This window comes from Dermacentor variabilis, chromosome 4 (assembly GCF_050947875.1).
Source record: "Dermacentor variabilis isolate Ectoservices chromosome 4, ASM5094787v1, whole genome shotgun sequence".
Taxonomy (NCBI): domain Eukaryota; kingdom Metazoa; phylum Arthropoda; class Arachnida; order Ixodida; family Ixodidae; genus Dermacentor; species Dermacentor variabilis.
The window spans coordinates 51,341,630-51,363,019 of record NC_134571.1 but is presented as its reverse complement, the minus strand read 5'-3'; the positions used below and the strand labels follow the sequence as shown (position 1 = coordinate 51,363,019).

The following is a 21,390-nucleotide window of genomic DNA, read 5'->3' as shown; positions in this document are numbered from 1 at the left end:
TCGCGGTACAGTGGCTATTCCAGCCATAGAGTCAGGACACTCTATGATTCCAGCCACTGTATTCGCGGAGCTGTCGCAATGCACCGGCAGGTGGCTGCACTTACCCTGAAAAGCCTCACGTAAGTTTTATTTCTTTTTTTTTTTCTAGCTGGCTCGGTTGTACGGAGTTTCGTCGTAAGTCAAGCCGAGACGTTCTGCGCACTTGAATTTGCGCGGGAGCAGCTTACAGTGCATAATGGTATTAATTAGAGATGCAGGGAAAACACGGGGAAGGCGGGAGATGGAAATTCAAGACGATGAGCAAAACGAGAACAAGGTGAACAAGGAGAACTTGTCTTCTTCAAGATTTACGTTTGAAATACGAGCGGATAAGCCACGAAAGGCTCGCAAAAGTAGAATGTCTTTTTGATCGAAAGGGGACGGAGAGAGCGCGAGTCGTATGCATCTGTACTTAATTAACGTACATTTAGAGGCCATATTCGTTTATAAGCACTGATAGTCATATGAGATCCTCGGAGCGTGCGGCAGTGCTGCGTCACGTGGCTACGTGGGCACATAACTCACAAGAAGCTGCCCACGCGTCGTCGATCGCAACTCTTCTGTATAGATCTCGGAGCGTTGTTCAAACTCACAGACGTGTTCTAGCTGCCATCAACCTGCTTGGCGCAGCCTGGGCGCCTGAGACATATTAAACGTTAGCAGTGCGTAGCCAGAGGGTGGCACACCGCGTACATGCCCACTTTGGATATTGCTGTGTTAGTGTCCTGCCCCCGTTCCCTGCCAAATGCGTGCCCACTCCACCTTGAAAAATTTCTGGCTACGCCATTCTACGCGGGTACAATCGCGTTTTGCTGCGAATTATCTTGCACGCATTGTCGAAAAGAAAAAAAGAAGAAATATAATTAACTTTGCAGTATTTATTTATTAATTTCAATACCTTCAAGGCCCGTAGGGCGTTACAGAAGGGAGTGGTTGTTTACCAACATATTACAGAACAAACAAAAAAAAAATCTGGTAAAATGCATGGAAAATCGACAATTACGATGACAGCAAAAGCAAAAAATCAGTCATGGAAACTCAAACACGTCACACAAAAATGTTACAATATTATAAAAAGAAACAAAAAAACATGGTTAATCAGCTAGATGCAAAGAAATGCTCGACAGCGGTTTTAAAAGCAGCACTATCGGCAAGATTTGAAACGGAAAACGGCAGGTTATTCCATTCTTTAGACTTCTTCACAAGAAACGAATAACAGAATGAATTGGCACGGACGAAAGGGACATTTACTTTGTGCGCGTGATCAGTACGTGAAGATAGCTATGAAGGCGCCGGGAAGGTCTCGCGTTTTAGATTCGTGTTGGTAAATTTTGTGGAACAAACCAAGGCGAAACGATTTCCTGCGAAAAGAGAGAAGAGCATGCTTTTATTTAATCATGTTTTTCATGGCTTGTTTACTTGGAACTATCAGGATCCATTGTACTCAACAGAACATGTGGGAGGTTTCCTTATTTTTCTTCGTTAATACATTGTGTGCCAGACTGAAAACTCGCTCGCGCCACGTTGATCTGCGATTCGCGTTTTCTCCTCCGTCTTGGGAACATGTCATTATATATATATATATATATATATATATATATTACACACACACGGTATCACGCACCAAGATATACCACCCGCCACGATTTAAAAATATGCAAATGCAACGTTGCTGGACAAAACCAAGCTAATGTTGTTTGCTGTCACTTGGAGATACTAAAATTATTTTTTTTTTGCGAATATTTTTGCGTGTTTTCGGGAGGCGCCGCTTCCGAGACCTTCGGCGAAGGAAGCGTAGTCAGCTAGACGTCCGGAGGAGACCGACGTCACAGCGTCAAGTGCTCCGAGGAAGCGCAATCACCTGATGAGCGACACAGGCAGCGAGGACACGTTGCTGTACTACTCTGCTTCAGAAGAAGATCTGTCGGATGACGACGACTACTTGGCAGTTGTGAGGCAAAAAGGAAAGAGGAGAATCGTCACTGCTTCCTCGTCTTCAACAAGGAAGACGGCGGCAGCAAAGGCCAATGACACGGCTCATACCATCCTCTTCTTGCCCGAAACTCCGACCGACAACCTGAATCGGCTAAACAGACAAGCCATATGTGTCACACTGGATGCTCTAGTTCCAAATGAGATCACGGATATGAGAATTAATACCCGTATGAACATTTTCGCGGTTGATGTCAAGAACAGAGCAGCATTGGATATCTTGAGTACAGTGAAAATGCTGGGCAAGATAAATGTTCGCACCTTAATACCACAGGACAGCAATACTATATAAGGTGTGATTTATGATGTCGATGAGCCAATCGACGGCAACGATCTGCCTATTTTGGTCAAACCCGCCACAGCAGATGTAACTATTATTGAAATCCGTCGCCTAGGAGATTCACGCTGTGTGAGGATAACTTTCAAGGGAGGTAGCCTGCCGTCCCACGTGAAAGTTGGATTTTTTCGTCATCCAGTGCGACCGTTCGTTCCAAGACCACTTCAGTGCCGTAATTGTTTGAAGATCGGGCATGTGAGCGGCATATGCAAAAATTCGACCGTGTGCGCAAGATGTTCTGAGCAGCACAGTGCTGATGCTTGCCGTGCGACTCACTTCAAGTGTGCCAATTGCTCTGGTCCCCATGAAGCATCGTCGAAAGACTGCCCAAGACACAAGACAGAGCGGAAAGTCCTAAAACAAATGGTGAGAGACAACTCAACTCACAGAGAGGCCGCCACCAAAGTGCGACGGCGTAGTGTCCGCCGTCACCGTAGACGATCCTCGTCTACTCGAAATACTGATACCGTCGCAAGACAGACGCTACTTCCTGAGGCTGGTGGTCCCAAGGCGCTCACCCACACTAACAACTCGGTGTCTGATGACGCAGTGAATACCTCTACTGCAAACGACTGGCCTGCACTTCCGACATAAGTCCTCCAGCCCTACAAAGGTCGACGGTGGACTACCGACGAACCAATGAGGGTACAGATCACGTGCGAGGTCAAGACAAGCAGGTAATCGCCATAATAAAATCCCTAATGAAAGTCATTCGCGTGTTGATAAATGACATGCAGACGCCATCTGCTCGAGGTGCACTACAAGTGCTGGACGGCCTGGATCCGGTTCTTGCGAGCCTCGAGTAGCAAGCACAATGGCTCTACCGCGTCAGCCGTTCTTCAGACAAGTCAAGGAAGCAACTATTATGCAATGGCATGTCCGTGGCCTGAAATCCCGCAGTGATTTTCGCCATTACGTTTTCACCAATCGATTCCCCATTGTTGTCGTCTGTGAACCGAAGCTACCGAAACCCGTCCGGATCTCAGGCTATGAACCTCATTTGTCATCGACTCGTACTGACATTAGCAAAGTGATCATCTACATACGGTGTGAACTGACTTACGTTGTTCATCCAGTGCGGCCAGATGACACTAATCAGTATGTGTGTTTGACCGTGAAAAAACAAAACCTTGCGTTTACTTTAGTTGGCGCTTACCTTTCTCCATCAAGTCGTTTCGATAGACAGAGACTGAGTGACATTATAGATGCGACACCTGGTCCATGGATTGTTGTTGGGGACTTCAACGCGCATCATCCACTTTGGGGAAGCAACAAGATAAATTACAAAGGAAGAAACCTCCCGTCCTTTGCTTGCGACCATGAACTTTGTTGCCTAAATGATGGCAGTCCCACGTTTCTGCGCGGCCGGACGTAGAGTAGTTGTTTAGACTTAGCTTTTGTTTCGCGATGCCTCACTCGCTGCGTCCATTGGTTCGCAGATACAGAAACCCACGGAAGCGACCACATTCCTACCTACCTGAAGATAAAAGGCCTCACCAAATCTGTTCCGTCAAATTTGAAACAAACAATAAATTGGCTCGTGTTTAAGTCACTTATGGAAGACGCATGCCGCGAATTCATTTCGTCGACACTAGAATTTGAGATCGCCAAGGCTATGCAGGATGCTATGCGCTCATTTCGGCCATTAGAGAAATACACAGATTTTGATTCGGAAATACAGAGCCTCCGTGCAATCCGCCGGCGAGCGGATCGACGGTGCAGACGGACTAAATCGTTCTACGACTTTAGAGAGGCCAGACGCATCCAAAAGAAAATTCAGCGTCGCCTTGCTGTACTGCAAAATCAACGCTCGAAATCGTTTTGTGAGTCTCTCGACCCGCGTAAACCTCTGTCGGTTGTCTGGAGAACAATCCGTGGACTTCGAACAGCTCCTCAACAGCATCGTCCATTTAAGACTCTAGCCCTACATCAAGGACGCCGAAAAGTCGAGGTAGCCGAAGATTACTGCACAAGGATCGCGGGTCCGGCGCTCACGTATCCACCTTGCGCACCTATTCCCATCGTGCCCCCTTGCTCCCGAGATCCTCGTATGGACGCTGCTTTCTCCATCGAAGAACTGGAGGCCGCACTTGCTGGGTGCAGGCGATCTTCGTCACCAGGACCCGATGGCATCATATACTCTGCGCTTGCAAACCTTGGTCAAGAGGCCAGAGATGCCCTTCTTGGCCTATGCAACGCATCATGGCGTGAAGGCCTGGTCCTTACAACGTGGAAATCCAGTCGGCTTGTTTCACTCTTCGAGGCTGGCAAATCCCCGTTGGAATTGTCATCTTACCGTCCAATAGCATTGGCCAGCTGTGTCGGCAAGGTAGTGGAGAGAATGATCCTTACACGGTTAGAATGGTACTTGGAATTTTACAACGTCTATCCAGAGGTAATGGCTGGTTTTCGACGCGGCCGCTCGTCAATAAATAGCGTTATCGACCTGGTAACATACGTATACAACACCAGAAACATCTGAAACGAATCACTGCGGACCTATTCCTTGATATGTTAAAGGTGCGTATGACAATGTAGATCATCATGCAATTCTGGACGCTTTAGAAGCTGTAGGGATTGGTGGATACGCAACTATTTGAATGGAAGATCTTTCTTTATTTTGACTGAAGACGGACCAACGCCATCTAGCTATACCAGTCGTGGTGTACCGCAAGGCGGAGTACTCAGCCTTACCCTTTTCAACCTGGTGCTCGTTGGTCTCTCTGATTCGTTACCGCAAACCGTTCAGTTCTCCGTATATGCAGACGACATTTGCATGTGGGCTTTATGCGTGACACGTGTACAAGTCCGCGCACGACTTCAGAAAGCCTCAACGGCTGTGTCAACATACTTAAGAAGACAAGGACTGGAGCTTTCCGCTGAGGAATGTGCACTCGTTGCTTTTACTCGCAAAGCGATGGCGCCGTATGCTTTGCGGATTACTGACCAAATTATACGATATAGACGAACGCACCGATTTCTTGGCGTCATCATTGATAGAGACTTGTCTTGGAGCCCTCACATCTCGTACAAGACAAAGCGTTTGGCCGCCATTGTGGGCCTTCTTGCGTTTCTCGGCGGGAAGTCCTGGGGCGCAACAGTACCGTCAATGTTGCAACTATATAAAGCACTGTTTTTGGGCTTCCTGCGGTACCCCAGCTTACCTGTACTAGGAAATACTTGCACTACGAATATTCGCAAACTCCAGAGCGTGCAAGCCCAAATACTCAGGACTTGTCTCGGTCTTCCTAGAACAACGTCATCGATTTCTACAGTGGCCATAGCTAGAGACGCTCCTTTGACAGTATACATTGATACAGATGTCCTGAGAGCACACATCCGACACCTTAGAGACGCTCCTTTGACAGTATACATTGATACAGATGTCCTGAGAGCACACATCCGACACCTGACTCGGATTCCCTCACACCATCTTGCTTGCTTGCCAGCAAAAAGCCCATTTTCAACTCTTGCTAAAACTATTGTAAGACATCAGTCCTACTTGCCATCAGAATTTACGCCCCCTACACGATTGCCAGATCCATTGTGGTGTCTGCACCGGCCGCAAGTGCAACTGACAATTCCAGGAATCAGAAAGAAAGCTGGAGCGCCATTGCAAGCTTTGAAACAAGCAACTTTGGAGCACATTCACAACGTGCACAGATTCCGGCAACACGTATACACAGATGGTTCAGTAAAACTCAACAGCTCTGCTGCTGCAGTCATCCTCTCGGCAAAATCTGAGGAAATCAAATTAGGAACTACATGTGTGACCACATCGACGGGTGCAGAACTCGCGGCGCTCCGTGCTGCACTTGATTTCATTAAGCAGAAGCCACTGCAACAATGGACAGTCTTTAGTGACTCCAAGGCAGCCCTTCAGTGCATACGAAGCCCAATGCGTCACGGGCCCAATGAACAACTGGCCTCAGAAATTCGGCCCATATATAATCAAAGCCATGACAAGGGACACAACATAATCTTTCTGTGGCTTCCAGGACATTGTAACACCAGCAGGAATGACCACGCCGACGAAGCCGCCCGATCTGCACATGAAAGTGGTCAACGAGTCTTCATTCCGCTTTCGCGAACAGACGCTGCGTCTGGGCTACGATTGATGTCCCGTGAGTGCACTTTGCCCCTGTGGGACTCAAATGTTTTCACCATGTGTCGGTTGCGTTCGTTGTCTCCGGACATACGGATGCACCCCCCGCCTGGGTTACCACGACGTGAACAGACCATGCTCTACCGTCTGTAGCTAGGCGTTGCCTTTACGAACTCATATATGCTTTCCTCAATGGAAGGGCCAACAGCCCCACGTGCGACACATGTAACATCGACGAGACGCTCGCACACATTATCTGTGTCTGCCCGCGATACAGTGCTCAGAGACAAGTGATGTGCAGAGTACAGGACCAGTTGGACAATCGTCCACTTTCAGAACAAAAAGCTTTAGGCCAATGCTCCGAAAGAACATCCATGTTGAAGGCCTCACTCGCGCTATTAAGGTTCTTGCGGTCTACGGGGCTTCACGACAGACTTTAAGAATGCCGCCCCCTACCGCTCTGTAATGTACGCACTTTGTTCGTGCTTGTCTCCCTTTCCTTCTATCTCACCCTTCCACTTTGTTTCTCTTTTTATCCCCCTTAACCCTTCCCCCTGCGCAGGGTAGACAACCGGAACTACCTCTGGTTAACCTCCCTGCCTTTCTCTGCATTATTTTCTCTCTCTATATTTCTTTGCATTCCGCCTAGCCCCAAATTAGTCTTAATAAATAATCAACATCTCAAACATTATAGTTAGATGAAAAATGTAAATGGGAAAATTGTGGAGAAACATGAAAAACTCCCGATACAGCTTTCTGTTGCTCAATACGTGCTACATAATGGCAGCAGCAGCTCATGTGTTAGCACAGTGTCATTCAGCCTAACAAAACTTGAGAGAAATTTTCTAGATAAGCACATCTACTTGTAGAAAGTACGCACGCCTTTTAACCTAGTTTTTTATTCTTTTTTAATAAGTTATAAAAGCTGGTTAGTCTTTCAATCGGCAGTACACAGCTCGTCCTGTTGAATTTATTTTCGATTCCTGTTCTCGTATTCTTCGCGCTGCTTAAAGTTTTACTCTACAAAATAATGTTTTTCCGAGCGTGAAATAAGTCTGCGAATACACGCAAAGTGCCACACGTGGCCAGTCGGGTGGCCAGTCATCATCATCATCATCAGCTTTGCTGGAAATTGGGTTGTTTCTTCGAGGTCGCACAAGTCTGTTCAATTTTTTTTTCTTTATGTGGATGCACCGCATACTGCGAGATCCTTGACGTATCCTTCGTACGCAGTGGTTTTGCGCCACCGTATTAATTTCGAGAACAACCACTTAAAAAGAACGAGAAGAAGACGACGTCGATTAGCCATGGCTCGCTTGCAGGTTCAGGTTACCAAGAAGAAGCAGTTCTTTTGTGTCTTATACAGTGCATTTTGCTACGTTTTCTTCTACGTCGTAGTGGCCGGGTTGAGGCCCCTGTTAAAGGACACGCACGTACCTGTTGTCCAAGGGATATCTGCTACAGACCCCCGGCTGCTCGCTTCCGCTCTACGACTCCTATCATTGGACCCTTGGCCCCTCGCTAGCCCAGGATGTCCCTTACGAAAGGATGTGCTCGAGCCAAAAGCCCACTGTCCTTGTCCAGCAGTACGACCGCCTCACTTTGAACGCCAGTGCTCTTCGCCGCAACTACAATGTATCTGAGCGGAGCATCACGTGTTACTACCGCGAGGTATTTCGAAATGAAAGTGCTCGGGAGCCCGACAACAAGCCGATGCTCGGACCAGCCGTGCCACTGAAACTTGGGGCTAGACTCAGCGCGGAGTACGTGCTAGTCACGTGCGAGGCGTACAATAAAACTCTCTTCAAGGAATACTTTCTTCTGCCTCGATCGAAACCGCTCGCAACAAATGAAGCGGGGCCAAACGAAAGGTCACCAGGGGATGACAGGACGATGAGCGTTCTAATCCTCGGCCTTGACTCGACGTCCAGGATGAACTTCCATCGCTGGATGGTCAAGACGGGCAGATATCTCAAAGAAGAACTGAACGCGTTTGAATTTCTCGCGCTCAACAAGGTTGAGGACAATACTTATCCCAATTTGATTCCCCTTTTCACAGGAATGGCCGGCTCCGAAGCGGAAAGTATATACAGACGATATGGAAAATTCGATGTGCTCCCGCTTGTTTGGAAGACTTACAAGCGCAAAGGTTACACGACGCTTTTCTTGGACGAATGGCAGATCGCAGGCCTTTTCGTCTTGCAAACCTCAGACGATTCCGCCACGCCAACTTATGCTGGGTTTATGAGCGTGCCTACCGATTACTGCCCAAGTTCTATCCTACGGCTGATGGATGACCAAGACGGGAACAAAACAAAGTGCATGGGTTCTCGCTTAAAGACGAGAATACTGGTCGAGTAATTAGCCGACGTCTTGAAACTCAATTGCGAGAGGCCAATGTTCTCGTTTGTCTGGCTCTGGCACGTCACTCACGATATCATAAATTGACTTCAGCTCATGGACGATTCAATGGAGGCCTTTTTCAGGGAGCTATCGGCGTACGGCATCTTGGAAAACACTGCTCTACTGTTCATGAGCGACCACGGCTTGCGCATGGGTGACTTCAGGGGTACCGAGATCGGTCGCTATGAGGGCAAGAACCCCTTCTGTTTCTTAGCGCTACCGAACCGCTTTCTGGCAGATAACCCGGTGCCTGCCGCCCAGTTAGAAGTGAATCAGCGCCGCTTGATCACCAATTACGACCTGCACGCCACGCTGATCGCCCTGTCCAAATTGCCCGAACTTGGCACGAACTCCACCGAAAAGGGCTTGAGTCTCTTCGGCCCGATACCCCCGGAGAGGACGTGCGCTGACGCTTACATACCACGTCAGTTCTGCGCCTGCCTTGACGAGAGCCGGAAGCTGAACGATCTCGAGGTGTCGTCGTCCTTCGCACATCACGCCGTGGCTCACATCAACGCCTTGGCGGAGCTGTACTTCCAGAAACGCTGCGTCGTCTGGCGGCTAGGCAGCGTCGACGACGCCTCCATTCTCGGAGGCTTCGCGGCCGGTGTGGTGCAGCTCCGGATGCAGATAACCATGGTGCCAGCGGCGGTCTTCGAAGTGTACGGCACTCTCGGTAACCTGTCCTCGTCGGATAAGCGTGTAGACCTAGTACTGAGGCTGGACAAGTACGGCAGCAAGACCACGTGCCTGCCCAGAAGCAAGTGGCAGAGAATTTGCATGTGCAAGTCTCTAAACCGGTCGTCGACGACGCGTGAAACTTTACCATTTCGGCTTTGGCTTCTCGCGTTGACTCTGGTGGCAGTAGTTATCGCTGAGTGCACTTTATCGCGAATGTAATATTTTTTTTAATTAACAGCTAGTTGTAACTCGTTACTTTTCCTGGTGAGCGACAGTCCTCCATACATATGTTTGCCTGTGGTAACCTTCAACGTTTCTACACACTTTCTCACCCTTCTGTATTCACAATTAGCGGCTAAAAATTAACGTATTGCACGCACTACGCTGTCACCAGCACGGAGTGTGAGAAAGGGAGTTTACGTGAAACAGCACATGCCACTTTCATATACGAAAATACATGTAAGTGTATTACTTGGTGGGACGACGTTGCGAATAGCGCGCGGGAGCTGTTAAGGAGGAAAACGCAATATCGTACAGTGTATGAATGCGGTTGCGCAGACGCTCCTGGACCGCAAAAATCCGGCAGAACCCATCTCGGGACGAATGTAGAAGTTAATGCGACCAGCGTTGAAGCCATGTGTCGACACACTGTATATTGCAACCACTGAAACGCGTCATGTATTAGGCATGTATGCAGCCGAGATGCTCTCTCGCGCTTCCCTTTGGACACGCTGCGCAATCTAGCATCGCCGCAGCAAAGTCCCCGGGTGGCGCGTGTGTGAATGCTATACATACGAGATTGCATGAATATTTATGACGCGAGTTCGGCTCCGCCAACAGCCTGTGAAATTGAAATGATTTTAACGTGTTAGCATTCGGGTCATTCACTCACGTTTAGGGGGTTATCTATGTTTTTTTTGTATGTAACCGTTTTTCCGCCAACTTGGGTCAATGAGTATGTGGCAAGGTGTATATAGGTATATTCGATTCAGCCAAGTTTTCTGCACCCTCTGCACCTATTCCCGGTGCGCTGCACCTAGACCTTCGATTCCCTGAAGTTCAGCGGTGCACCCTGCACTCCAGTGCTCGATTGAACGGGGTGCAAGGCAAGGTGCCGCCGCGGTGCAGTGCCCCCTTGAACCTTGCAGTGAGTGGGTGCAGCCCGGCACACCATAACTGGCACCCCCTGCACCCTTTCATTTGTGGTTCCGCGCTCCTTTTTCTGAATCGAAGAAACCTCATATGTACCGCTCTTCAACAGACCTCTTTCAAGCCGACATTGGTCACTGGGACTGGTAGGTATCGGTGTTCGATGAAGCTCTTTGACGCCGACTTGGAGCACTGGGTATGCGCCAGTCGGTCTGTGCTGGTCTTGAATGAATCTCTTCGATGCCAACTTGGGTGACTGGGTATGCCAGTATACGTATGCCAGTAAATACGGAGACACCATATTATTTCAGAAATAAAAACTTTGTAAAGATGAAAACGAGAACTAGATACGGTATGCAATTATTAAAATGGCAAATTCCGAACCTTCTGAATTGTTATCCATCGCTTTTAGATACAATGGAGAGTTCTCCCTCTTTGCTTGCCTTCAGAAAACTAACTAAAATGTATTTCCTCCAGCAGTTGTAATTTTGTTGTACATTTGTTTTGTTCTCTTCAATACAATTGTAGTCCATTGGCCTTAATAGTTATGTGTCTTTTTGATGATGAATGTGTTGACGACTACTTCTGTCATTCTTCCTTATCTTGCTTTATCGTGATCTAGACTCTGTACGTGCATTTTTATTTGTATGTGTTTGATATTTTGCAGTGTGTTTTGAAGCATGTTGCGCTCATGTTGTGTGCTGCGCGTGCTGTCTGGTGTCAAGGGCCTAGTCAGGTGGCTTTTAGTGCCGCCTTTTGCCTTGGCACCAAGACAAACCGCTATTGAGCGTTGTTTTGTCAACAAACAAACAAACAAACAAACAAACATGTGCGCCGCTCTTCAATGAACGTACCTAATGCCAACTTGGGCAACTATGCGCCATTGGGTATGGGCCGTTCTACCATGACAAAATGTGATCCTTCCGATTTCTGCGATGCTCAGCGGAATCCAAGCCGCGCCACAACGCCACAGCGCCATGAGTGCGCTGGGTATGTGCCACTGTCCAATGAACTCGGAATTCTCCGAGTTCGCAGGCACCGACGCGTCACGCTCCTAGTCTCGGAGGCCACGCGCTGACTTCTCGACAGCGCCACTAGATGGCGCGGCGTGTCCAGAACGAAGATTGTCTACAGCTTTTGAGAGAGATTTACCTAGAAAAGTGCAGCGGTGGCGTAGAGGTAGAACACCCGCCTCGCGTGCAAGAGGTCCGTGGTTCGAATCCCGCTGCCGGCAATTTTCCACCGGATTTCCACCGAAGAGGGAAAATAGAGGAATTCCAGATCAAGCTACAGAACAGGTATTCGGCTTTAACTCAAGAAGAGGACCTTAGTGTTGAAGCAATGAACGACAATCTTGTGGGCATCATTAAGGAGTGTACAATGGAAGTCGGTGGTAACTCCCTTAGGCGGGATGCAAGTGAACTATCGCACGAGACGAAAGATCTGATCAAGAAACGCCAATGTATGAAAGCCTCTAACCCTACAGCTAGAATAGAACTGGCAGAACTTTCGAAGTTAATCAACAAGCGTAAGACAGCTGACATAAGGAAGTATGATATGGATAGAATTGAACATGCTCTCAGGAACGGAGGAAGCCTAAAAACAGTGAAGAAGAAACTAGGAATTGGCAAGAATCAGATGTATGCGTTAAGAGACAAACCCGGCAATATCATTACTAATATGGATGAGATAGTTCAAGTGGCTGATGAGTTCTATGGAAATTTATACAGTACCAGTGGCACCCACGACGATAATGGAAGAGAAAATAGTCTAGAGGAATTCGAAATCCCGAAGGTAACGCCGGAAGAAGTACAGAAAGCCTTGGGAGATATGCAAAGGGGGAAGGCAGCTGGGGAGGATCAGGTAACAGCAGATTTGCTGAAGGATGGTGGGCAGATTGTTCTAGAGAATCTGGCCACCCTGTATACGCAATGCCTCATGACCTCGAGCGTACCGGAATCTTGGAAGAACACTAACATAATCCTAATCCATAAGAAAGGGGACGCCAAGGACTTGAAAAATTATAGACCGATCAGCTCACTGTCCGTTGCCTACAAACTATTTACTAAGGTAATTGCAAATAGAATCAGGAACACCTTGGACTTCTGTCAAGCAAAGGACCAGGCAGGATTCCGTAAAGGCTACTCAACAATAGATCATATTCACGCTATCAATCAGGTGATACAGAAATATGCGGAATATAACCAACCCTTATATATAGCTTTCATTGATTACGAGAAAGCGTTTGAGTCTGTCGAAACCTCAGCAGTCATGGAGGCATTACGGAATCAGCGTGTAGACGAGCCGTATGTAAAAATACTGAAAGATATCTATAGCGGCTCCACAGCCACCGTAGTCCTCCATAAAGAAAGCAACGAAATCGCAATAATGAAAGGCGTCAGGCAGGGAGATACGATCTCTCCAATGCTATTCACGGTGTGTTTACAGGAGGTATTCAGAGACCGGGATTGGGGATAAAAGTTAATGGAGAATACCTTAGTAACTTGCGATTCGCTGATAAGATTGCCTTGCTTAGTAACTCAGGGGACCAATTGCAATGCATGCTCACTGACCTGGAGAGGCAAAGCAGAAGAGTGGGTCTAAAAATAATCTGCAGAAAACTAAAGTAATGTTTAACAGTCTTGGAAGAGAACAGCAATTTACAATAGGCAGCGAGGCACTGGAAGTCGTAAGGGAATACATCTACTTAGGACAGGTAGTGACGGCGGATCTATATCATGAGACGGAAATAATCAGAAGAATAAGAATGGGGTGGGGTGCGTTTGGCAGGCATTCTCAGATCATGAACAGCAGGTTGCCATTATCCCTCAAGAGAAAAGTGTATAATAGCTGTGTCTTACCAGTACTCACCTACGGGGCAGAAACCTGGAGGCTTACGAAAAGGGTTCTACTCAAATTGAGGAAGACGCAACGAGCTATGGAAAGAAGAATAATAGGTGTAACGTTAAGGGATAAGAAAAGAGCAGATTGGGCGAGGGAACAAACGCGAGTTAATGACATCTTAGTTGAAATCAAGAAAAAGAAATGGGCATGGGCAGGACATGTAATGAGGAGGGAAGATAACCGATGGTCATTAAGGGTTACCGACTGGATCCCAAGGGAAGGGAAGCGTAGCAGGGGGCGGCAGAAAGTTAGGTGGGTGGATGAGATTAAGAAGTTTGCAGGGACGGCATGGCCACAATTAGTACATGACCGGGGTTGTTGGAGAAGTATGGGAGAGGCTTTTGCCCTGCAGTGGGCGTAACCAGGCTGATGATGATGATGATGGTGATGATGATGATGATGACCTAGAATATACCGTTTGCGTTGAATGGGAAGGCATGAGGAGCGAGCAGAAAGTTCATATCAACAAGGGACTGAGGCAGGGGTGCCCTTTATCCCCGCTGCTGTTTATGATGTACATGGTGAGGATGGAGAGGGCGCTAGAAGGAAGTAATATCGGGTTTAATCCCTTATACAAACAGGCGGGTACAGTAGTAGAGCAGCAACTGCCAGGTTTATTTTATGCGGACGACGTTGTGTTGCTAGCTAACAAGCAAAGTGATTTGCAACGTCTGGCTAATATCTGTGGACAGGAAGGCAACAATTTAGGTTTTAAATTTAGTCTTAGAGAATCGGTTGTTATGGTATTCAATGAAAACAGTGAACAGACAGTGGAGATATAGGGCCAGGAAATACCTCGTGTAACAGAATATAAACACCTCGGTATATGGATAAACGAAGGCAATAGATATATGGAAACACAGGACAAAACCATAACAGTAAAGGGGAAGAGAAATTCGGCCATAATTAAGCACAGAGCACTATGGGGATACAATAGGTACGAGGTCCTCCGAGGTATGTGGAAAGGTGTTATGGTTCCAGGACTTACTTTTAGAAATGCGGTTGTTTGCTTTAAATCAGGGGTACAATCAGGACTCGACTAGAACCAAAGGTCAGTGGGTGGCCTCGAATTGGGCGCTCACGGGAAGACTACAAATGAAGCTGTGCAGGGTGATGTGGGCTGGACTAGTTTTGAAGTGAGGGAAGCTCGCAGTAAGATTGAGTATGAAGAACGGCTGAGGAATGTGGAAGAAAGTAAATGGGCTGGGAGAGTGCTCAGATATCTCTACAGGAAAAACATTGATTCACAGTGGAGGAAAAGAACTAGGAAGCTTACCAGTAAGTTTGCAGCCTGTAGGGTGGGCAACACAGCAACAAAGAAGGTCAAGCGGAAAGTCAGAGAGGCTGAAATAATCTCATGGGTGGCATCAATGGAAAGAAACCTGCCATGAGTAACTACTTAAGAGGAAAAAACGAAATCAGGAAAGAAACAATTTATGATAACTCGAAGGGAAGCTCATTATTTTTCGAAGCGAGATCGGGATGCGTTAGAACACGCACCTATAAAGCGAGATATAAGAAGGAAGAAGACGCATGTTGTTGCGTTTCGCCTGCGACACGTGGTTTTGCCGGCGCGACTGCGGAGGGGCGGCAGACATTTTGGCCCGATCGTCGTCACCGCAACGCTCATCGGCAGGTGTTTCCAGGCGCGACTGCGGCGATGCGACCGCAACGGATCACCCTCGCATTCCAGTCATTGTGCCAGAACCAGGCGATGCGAAAGCAGGGATCATCCCCTCATTACAGTCATTGTGCCCGACCGGCAGCGCTACAACAGGGTGCTACGAGATCGTGCTCGACATGGTGCTACGGCAGCGCTACAACAGGGTGCTACGAGATCGTGCTCGACATGGTGCTACGGCAGCGCTATGACAGGGTGCTACGAGATCGTGCTCGACATGGTGCTACGGCATCGCTACGACAGTGTGCGTCACCATTAGCCCATTGTACATTCACGTGCTCGTCTTTTGAGGGGTTCCTTCTTGCCCTCAACTGCGAGAGTATAAAAACAGCTGCCCCCGGACGCAAAAGGGAGGGCTCCGATTTCTTCTGTTGAGTAAAGTGCTCTCCCGTCTCTCTACTTCGGTCAAACCTGACCGCCAACTCTTTGCGATGTTAAAATAAACAAGTTGTTTCGTTGTTACCAGTCGACTCATGCTTTGCCGGGACCTTCGGATGCTTCCAGTTGTACCCCAGGCCGCCAGGCCAACGCTACCCTTGGGGCTTGCGACCCAGGTACAACCACGGGCGTCAGCGCCGAGTTCCCAACAGATCGTACCAGCGGTGCGATCCAAACATCTGGTGGCAGCGGTGGGATCGCCTCCGACTTCAAACAACTGTCCGCCAGCGGTGAGATCGCGACAACGGAGGCCAGCAGCGAAGAGATGCAGTTGACGGTATGCTGAGCAGCTCAACGACGATCCGGGAGCAGTGCAACGAGCCCTGTGTGACGACTGGTTGCCTGCAGCGGAACGACTGCGCGGAATTCCTGCCTGCGAGGTTTGGTGAGTGCGGGACTTTCTTCTTCTGAGCTTTGCCAGGCTTTTGTTAGTGTTAGAAACAGAGCTGGTATTTGTGGTTGTCGTTGCTGCCGGGTTAGTTTGCGGCAAGACAATAGTAAGCAGTAGAGAAAGCAGCATTCAGAGCAGCCATGGATTTGAAGTCGTTGCGCAAACCGAAATTGTTGGAGCTTGCAAGAGAGTTGGGTCTGGATGTCTCGGACAAACTCAGAAAACCAGAACTGCTAAAGGCTATTCTGGAGTTAGAGGCTGAGGATGACGAGCTGTCGGAATGCCTTGAGACCATTGAAGAGAGGGAGACTGCAAAAAGACAGGAGCGCGAACTTAAAGAGCAAAAAGAAAAAGAAGAGCGTGAACTTAAAGAACAGAAAGAAAAAGAAGAACGTGAACGTAAAGAACAGAAAGAAAAAGAAGAGCGTGAACGTAAAGAACAGAAAGAGCGAGAGCAACAAGAGCGTGACCGTCAACACGCTTTGGAAATGAAGCGTCTTGAGGTAGAGATGGAACGCGCTCGTAATGGAAGTCAGGCACACGGTGCAGGAGAACGCGTATTGTTCAAAATGACTGACCTGATGCGGCCGTTTAAGCTTGGAGAGGACATTGGTTTGTTCCTGGTTAACTTTGAGCGAACGTGCGAGAAGCAGGGGTTCTCTCGGGAAACGTGGCCACAGCGCTTGCTCACTTTGTTACCCGGCGAGGCGGCCGACGTAGTCGCTCGCTTGGATAGAGAGGAGGCAGAGGATTTCGACACAGTGAAATCGAGTCTTCTAAAAAAGTACCGGCTGTCTGCGGAGGCGTTCCGTCGGAAGTTTCGGGAAAATGAGAAAGACAGAAGTGAGTCATATATACAGAGTTTGCGTATAGGCTTATGTCGAACATGCAGGAGTGGCTCAAAGAAGAGAAAGCGTTTGGTGACCACGATAAAGTTCTGCAGTGTTTCGGGCTAGAACAGTTTTATAGTCGGTTACCGGAGAACGTGCGATACTGGGTCTTGGATAGGCCAGACGTTTGTACGGTGGCTAAAGCCGCTGAGCTAGCCGAGGAGTTTGTGACGCGTCGGGCTCGCGGAGCTAAGGACGGTCAAAAGGGTGAATTTGGCTTGAAGTTTGAGAGGCCGAAGTTCACAAAGGGGGACACGCGTAGTGAGGATGCGAGTGAAAGCAGTCCGACCAAACGTAAAGAGACGGCGGCAGCCAAACGCAGAAAGCGGTTCGAGATGAGGCAAGCGCGCGTTTGTTATACGTGCCAGAAGCCGGGTCACTTTTCGGCGCAGTGTCCGGAAACAACACCAAAAGTTGTGTTTTTTTCAATAGGCAGCACTGACGAGAACATGAAGCTTCTCGAGCCTTACATGCGAGACCTCCTCGTGAACGGGAAAGAGTGCCGAGTGCTTCGCGATTCCGCAGCTACGATGGATGTAGTTCACCCGTCTTACGTAGAACCCCATATGTTCACGGGCGAGTGCGCGTGGATCAAGCAAGCCGTGGAAGCTCATAGCGTGTGTCTGCCAGTAGCAAAGGTGCTTATTGAAGGACCTTTCGGAGCGCTTGAGACAGAGGCGGCAGTGTCATCTATGCTGCCACCCCAGTACCCGTACCTATTTTCAAACAGGTCCGATCACCTCCTGCGCGAGAAGGGGCTTTTGTTTGGTGAAGCTAGTGTTCAGGCCTTAACCAGATCGAAGGTTCGGGAGCTCGCTGCAAAGGCGGTAGTTGCGGGGCCGACGTTATCAAACAACGAAAAAGGGTCAGAGGCGCAGCAAGCTGATATTCCGAGCGCGCCCGAACTGAATAAACTTGAGTCTGTAACGTTAAAGGCGCCAGATACTGGAGAGGAAACGCCCGACGCGGGAAAGTTAGAAGAGCTATCTACTGATTTGCTCATCGCGCCTACGTCAGACGGACTTGATAGGTTGCTAAAAGTCAGCCGGACGGCTTTGATAGCCGAGCAAAAAAAGGATGGCAGCCTGGAAAACGTGCGCTGCAATGTCAAAGAAGGTATCGCCAGGAAAACTGCGCGTTTTGTGGAAAGAGGTGGAGTCCTGTACCGGAAGTATCTAGACCGCAGAGGAGTGGAGTTCGATCAGCTGATCGTGCCTCAATGCTATCGTCAGGATCTGTTGCGCTTGTCACACGGGGGTTCGTGGTCCGGACACCTAGGAGTTAAGAAAACTAAGGACCGTCTCTTGCAAGAGTACTATTGGCCAGGGTGTTTTCGGGACGCAGACCATTTCGTGAGGACATGTGACACTTGTCAGCGGGTGGGCAAACCAGGGGACAAATCGAGGGCGCCGTTGAAATTGGTACCTATCATTACGGAGCCTTTTAGACGGCTCGTTATTGATACTGTGGGACCTCTGCCGGTAACAGCCACGGGGTACAGACACATTTTGACTGTGATCTGCCCAGCGACAAAGTTCCCTGAACCAGTGCCGCTTAAAGAACTCAGCTCAGTTGAGATAGTTAATGCACTACTGTCCATATTTGCGCGAGTTGGTTTCCCTGCGGAAATCCAATCAGATCAGGGCACAGTGTTTACTAGCGCTTTGACGACAACTTTTCTCGAAAGGTGTGGGGTAAAGCTGTTACACAGCTCAGTGTACCACCCACAGTCGAATTCCGTTGAGAAGCTCCACTCCGTCATGAAGCGCGTGTTGAGAGCCTTGTGTTTTGAACATCAAACTGACTGGGAGCTGTGTCTGCCTGGGGTGATGTTTGCTTTAAGGACCGCGCCGCATGCAGCTACGGGGTTTTCGCCAGCTGAACTGGTGTACGGTCGCTCGCTTCGGTCTCCGCTTCGCATGCTTCGAGAATCATGGGAAGGTAGGGGCGACGACCCAGTCGTGGTGGAGTACGTGCTTAAGCTCCTCGAACGCTTAAGAAGGGCACAGGAGTTGTCAGGTGAAGCAATGACAAAGGCCCAGCAGAGGGCCAAGGTTTATTATGATCGGGCAGCCAGGGCCCGTCGTTTTGAGGTTGGCGATGAGGTCATGATATTGCGCACATCGCTAAACAACAAACTAGACGTGCAGTGGGAGGGCCCAGCACGAATTGTTCAGAAACTGTCGGACGTTAACTACGTGGTAAGTCTGCCAGGAAAGCGGAAAGCACAGCAAGTTTACCACTGTAATCTGCTCAAACCTTATAGACAAAGGGAAGCAGTGGTGTGCATGATGGTAAACGTACCTGAAGAGCTTCCGGTCGAGCTTCCGGGACTAGGCTCAGTGACGAACAGGGAAGACACCGGTCAAGTCATTAGTGACCTTATCAGTAAAGCACCGCTGTCGCCCGAGCAGAACTACACCAGCTATTACAAGAGTTTCAAGGTCTGTTCTCTGAGAGGCCTGGTAGGACTTCTGTACTTACTCATGATATAGAACTTACCTCCACAGAGCCAGTACGATCCAAGGCGTATCGGGTGTCACCCCGCCAGAGCGATATTATGGAGGCTGAGGTAAAGAAAATGCTACAGCTCGGTGTTATTGAGGCAGGTGAGAGTGATTATACCTCCCCTTTGATTTTAGTTGAGGTACCGGGCAAGGAACCTCGTCCTTGCGTCGACTACCGCAGGCTTAATTCCATCACTAAGGATCAAATTTATCCGATCCCTAACATCGAGGAGCGCCTTGAGAAAGTTAGTAGCGCTCAGTTTATTTCCACCCTAGATCTTGTCAGGGGTTATTGGCAGGTTCCACTTACAGAAGAGGCTAGTAGGTATGCGGCGTTCATTTCACCAATGGGAACATTCCGTCCTAAAGTGTTGAGTTTTGGTTTGAAGAACGCGCCATACTGTTTTTCAAGCCTCATGGATAAAGTGTTGCGGGGACAGCAAGAATTCGCTTTACCGTATCTAGACGACGTAGCGATATTCTCCGCATCCTGGTCTGAGCATATGGCACACTTGCGGGCAGTGCTAACCCGCCTGCGCGAAGCGGGCTTGACAGTAAAGGCTCCTAAGTGCCAGTTAGCACAGGCCGAGGTTGTCTACCTCGGTCACGTGATTGGTCAGGGTCGTCGCCGCCCCTCTGAGATAAAAGTGGCCGCTGTGCGAGACTTTCCGCAACCGCGCACGAAGACCGATATTCGGTCGTTCTTAGGTGTCGCCGGCTACTATCAGAGGTACATTCCCAGGTACTCTGATATCGCGGCTCCCCTGACGGATGCTCTAAGAAAAACAGAGCCTCAAACAGTCGTCTGGGACGAGACCAAGGAAAGAGCTTTTAGCGCCCTAAAGAGTGCCCTAACAAACCAGCCTGTGCTACGATCGCCAGACTATACAAAAGGGTTCATTGTTCAGTGCGATGCTAGTGAGCGAGGCATGTGCGTTGTACTGTGCCAACGGGAAAATGGAGAAGTAGAACACCCCGTCCTGTATGCTAGTCGTAAGCTGTCCAGTCGTGAGCAGGCGTATAGCGCCACCGAGAAAGAGTGTGCGTGTCTCGTGTGGGCCGTTCAGAAATTGTCATGCTATCTAGCCGGCTCGAGGTTTATCATTGAGACGGATCACTGCCCTCTCCAATGGCTGCAGACCATCTCTCCCAAAAATGGCCGCCTCCTGCGCTGGAGCCTCGCTTTACAACAATATTCCTTTGAGGTGCGTTACAAAAAGGGGAGTCTCAACGGTAACGCCGATGGCTTAAGTCGAAGCCCCTAACGTAGGAATCAGCCTCAAAATTGTTTGTTACTGATGTTTTTCTTCCTGAGGCAGAATTTTTTTAACATATTGCTTTTGTTTAGTGTTTCAAAGTGATGATATGCTTTCTAGTGCAATTTTTCAATTTGTGGACGCGTTCTGAGTGATGCTAGACTACTGTAAGGAACTAGGCAGTGGTATAAAAAGGGGAAAGAGCCTGGCAGGGCTTAGTGAGGGTTGTGCCGTGCTTGCTGACTGAGCGGTTGAGTTTCAGCGTAGTTCTAACGCTTGCCGGGAACGAGAACAAAAATGTGAACTCTCACGAAGTCACTTTGCAGTGTCCCGTGCGAACCTGAACGAGAGAACGAGGCCTTCTCTGTGCGCTGCGCTCAAGAAACGTCGAGGGACGCCCGACTTCGGTTATGAGCATCATCGAGCGACATCCCTCCGGACAGCGGATGCAGTCCCCTGTCCATCGGGATCTCCTTCCCCCGGCGGGGCGGTCTGTTGCGTTTCGCCTGCGACACGTGGTTTTGCCGGCGCGACTGCGGAGGGGCGGCAGACATTTTGGCCCGATCGTCGTCACCGCAACGCTCATCGGCAGGTGTTTCCAGGCGCGACTGCGGCGA

At 49.0% G+C, this 21,390-nt stretch overlaps 1 protein-coding gene across 1 annotated transcript; it reads left to right on the top strand.

Annotated features, from left to right (window-relative positions):
* Positions 1–7,784: 7,784 nt before the first annotated feature.
* Positions 7,785–13,350, top strand: LOC142578199 (uncharacterized). Its single transcript, XM_075687601.1, has 2 exons — positions 7,785–8,825; positions 8,928–13,350. The coding sequence occupies exons 1-2, from the start codon at positions 8,022–8,024 to the stop codon at positions 9,774–9,776; spliced, it is 1,653 nt and encodes a 550-aa protein (XP_075543716.1). The 5' UTR covers positions 7,785–8,021; the 3' UTR covers positions 9,777–13,350.
* The last annotated feature ends 8,040 nt before the right edge of the window (positions 13,351–21,390 follow it).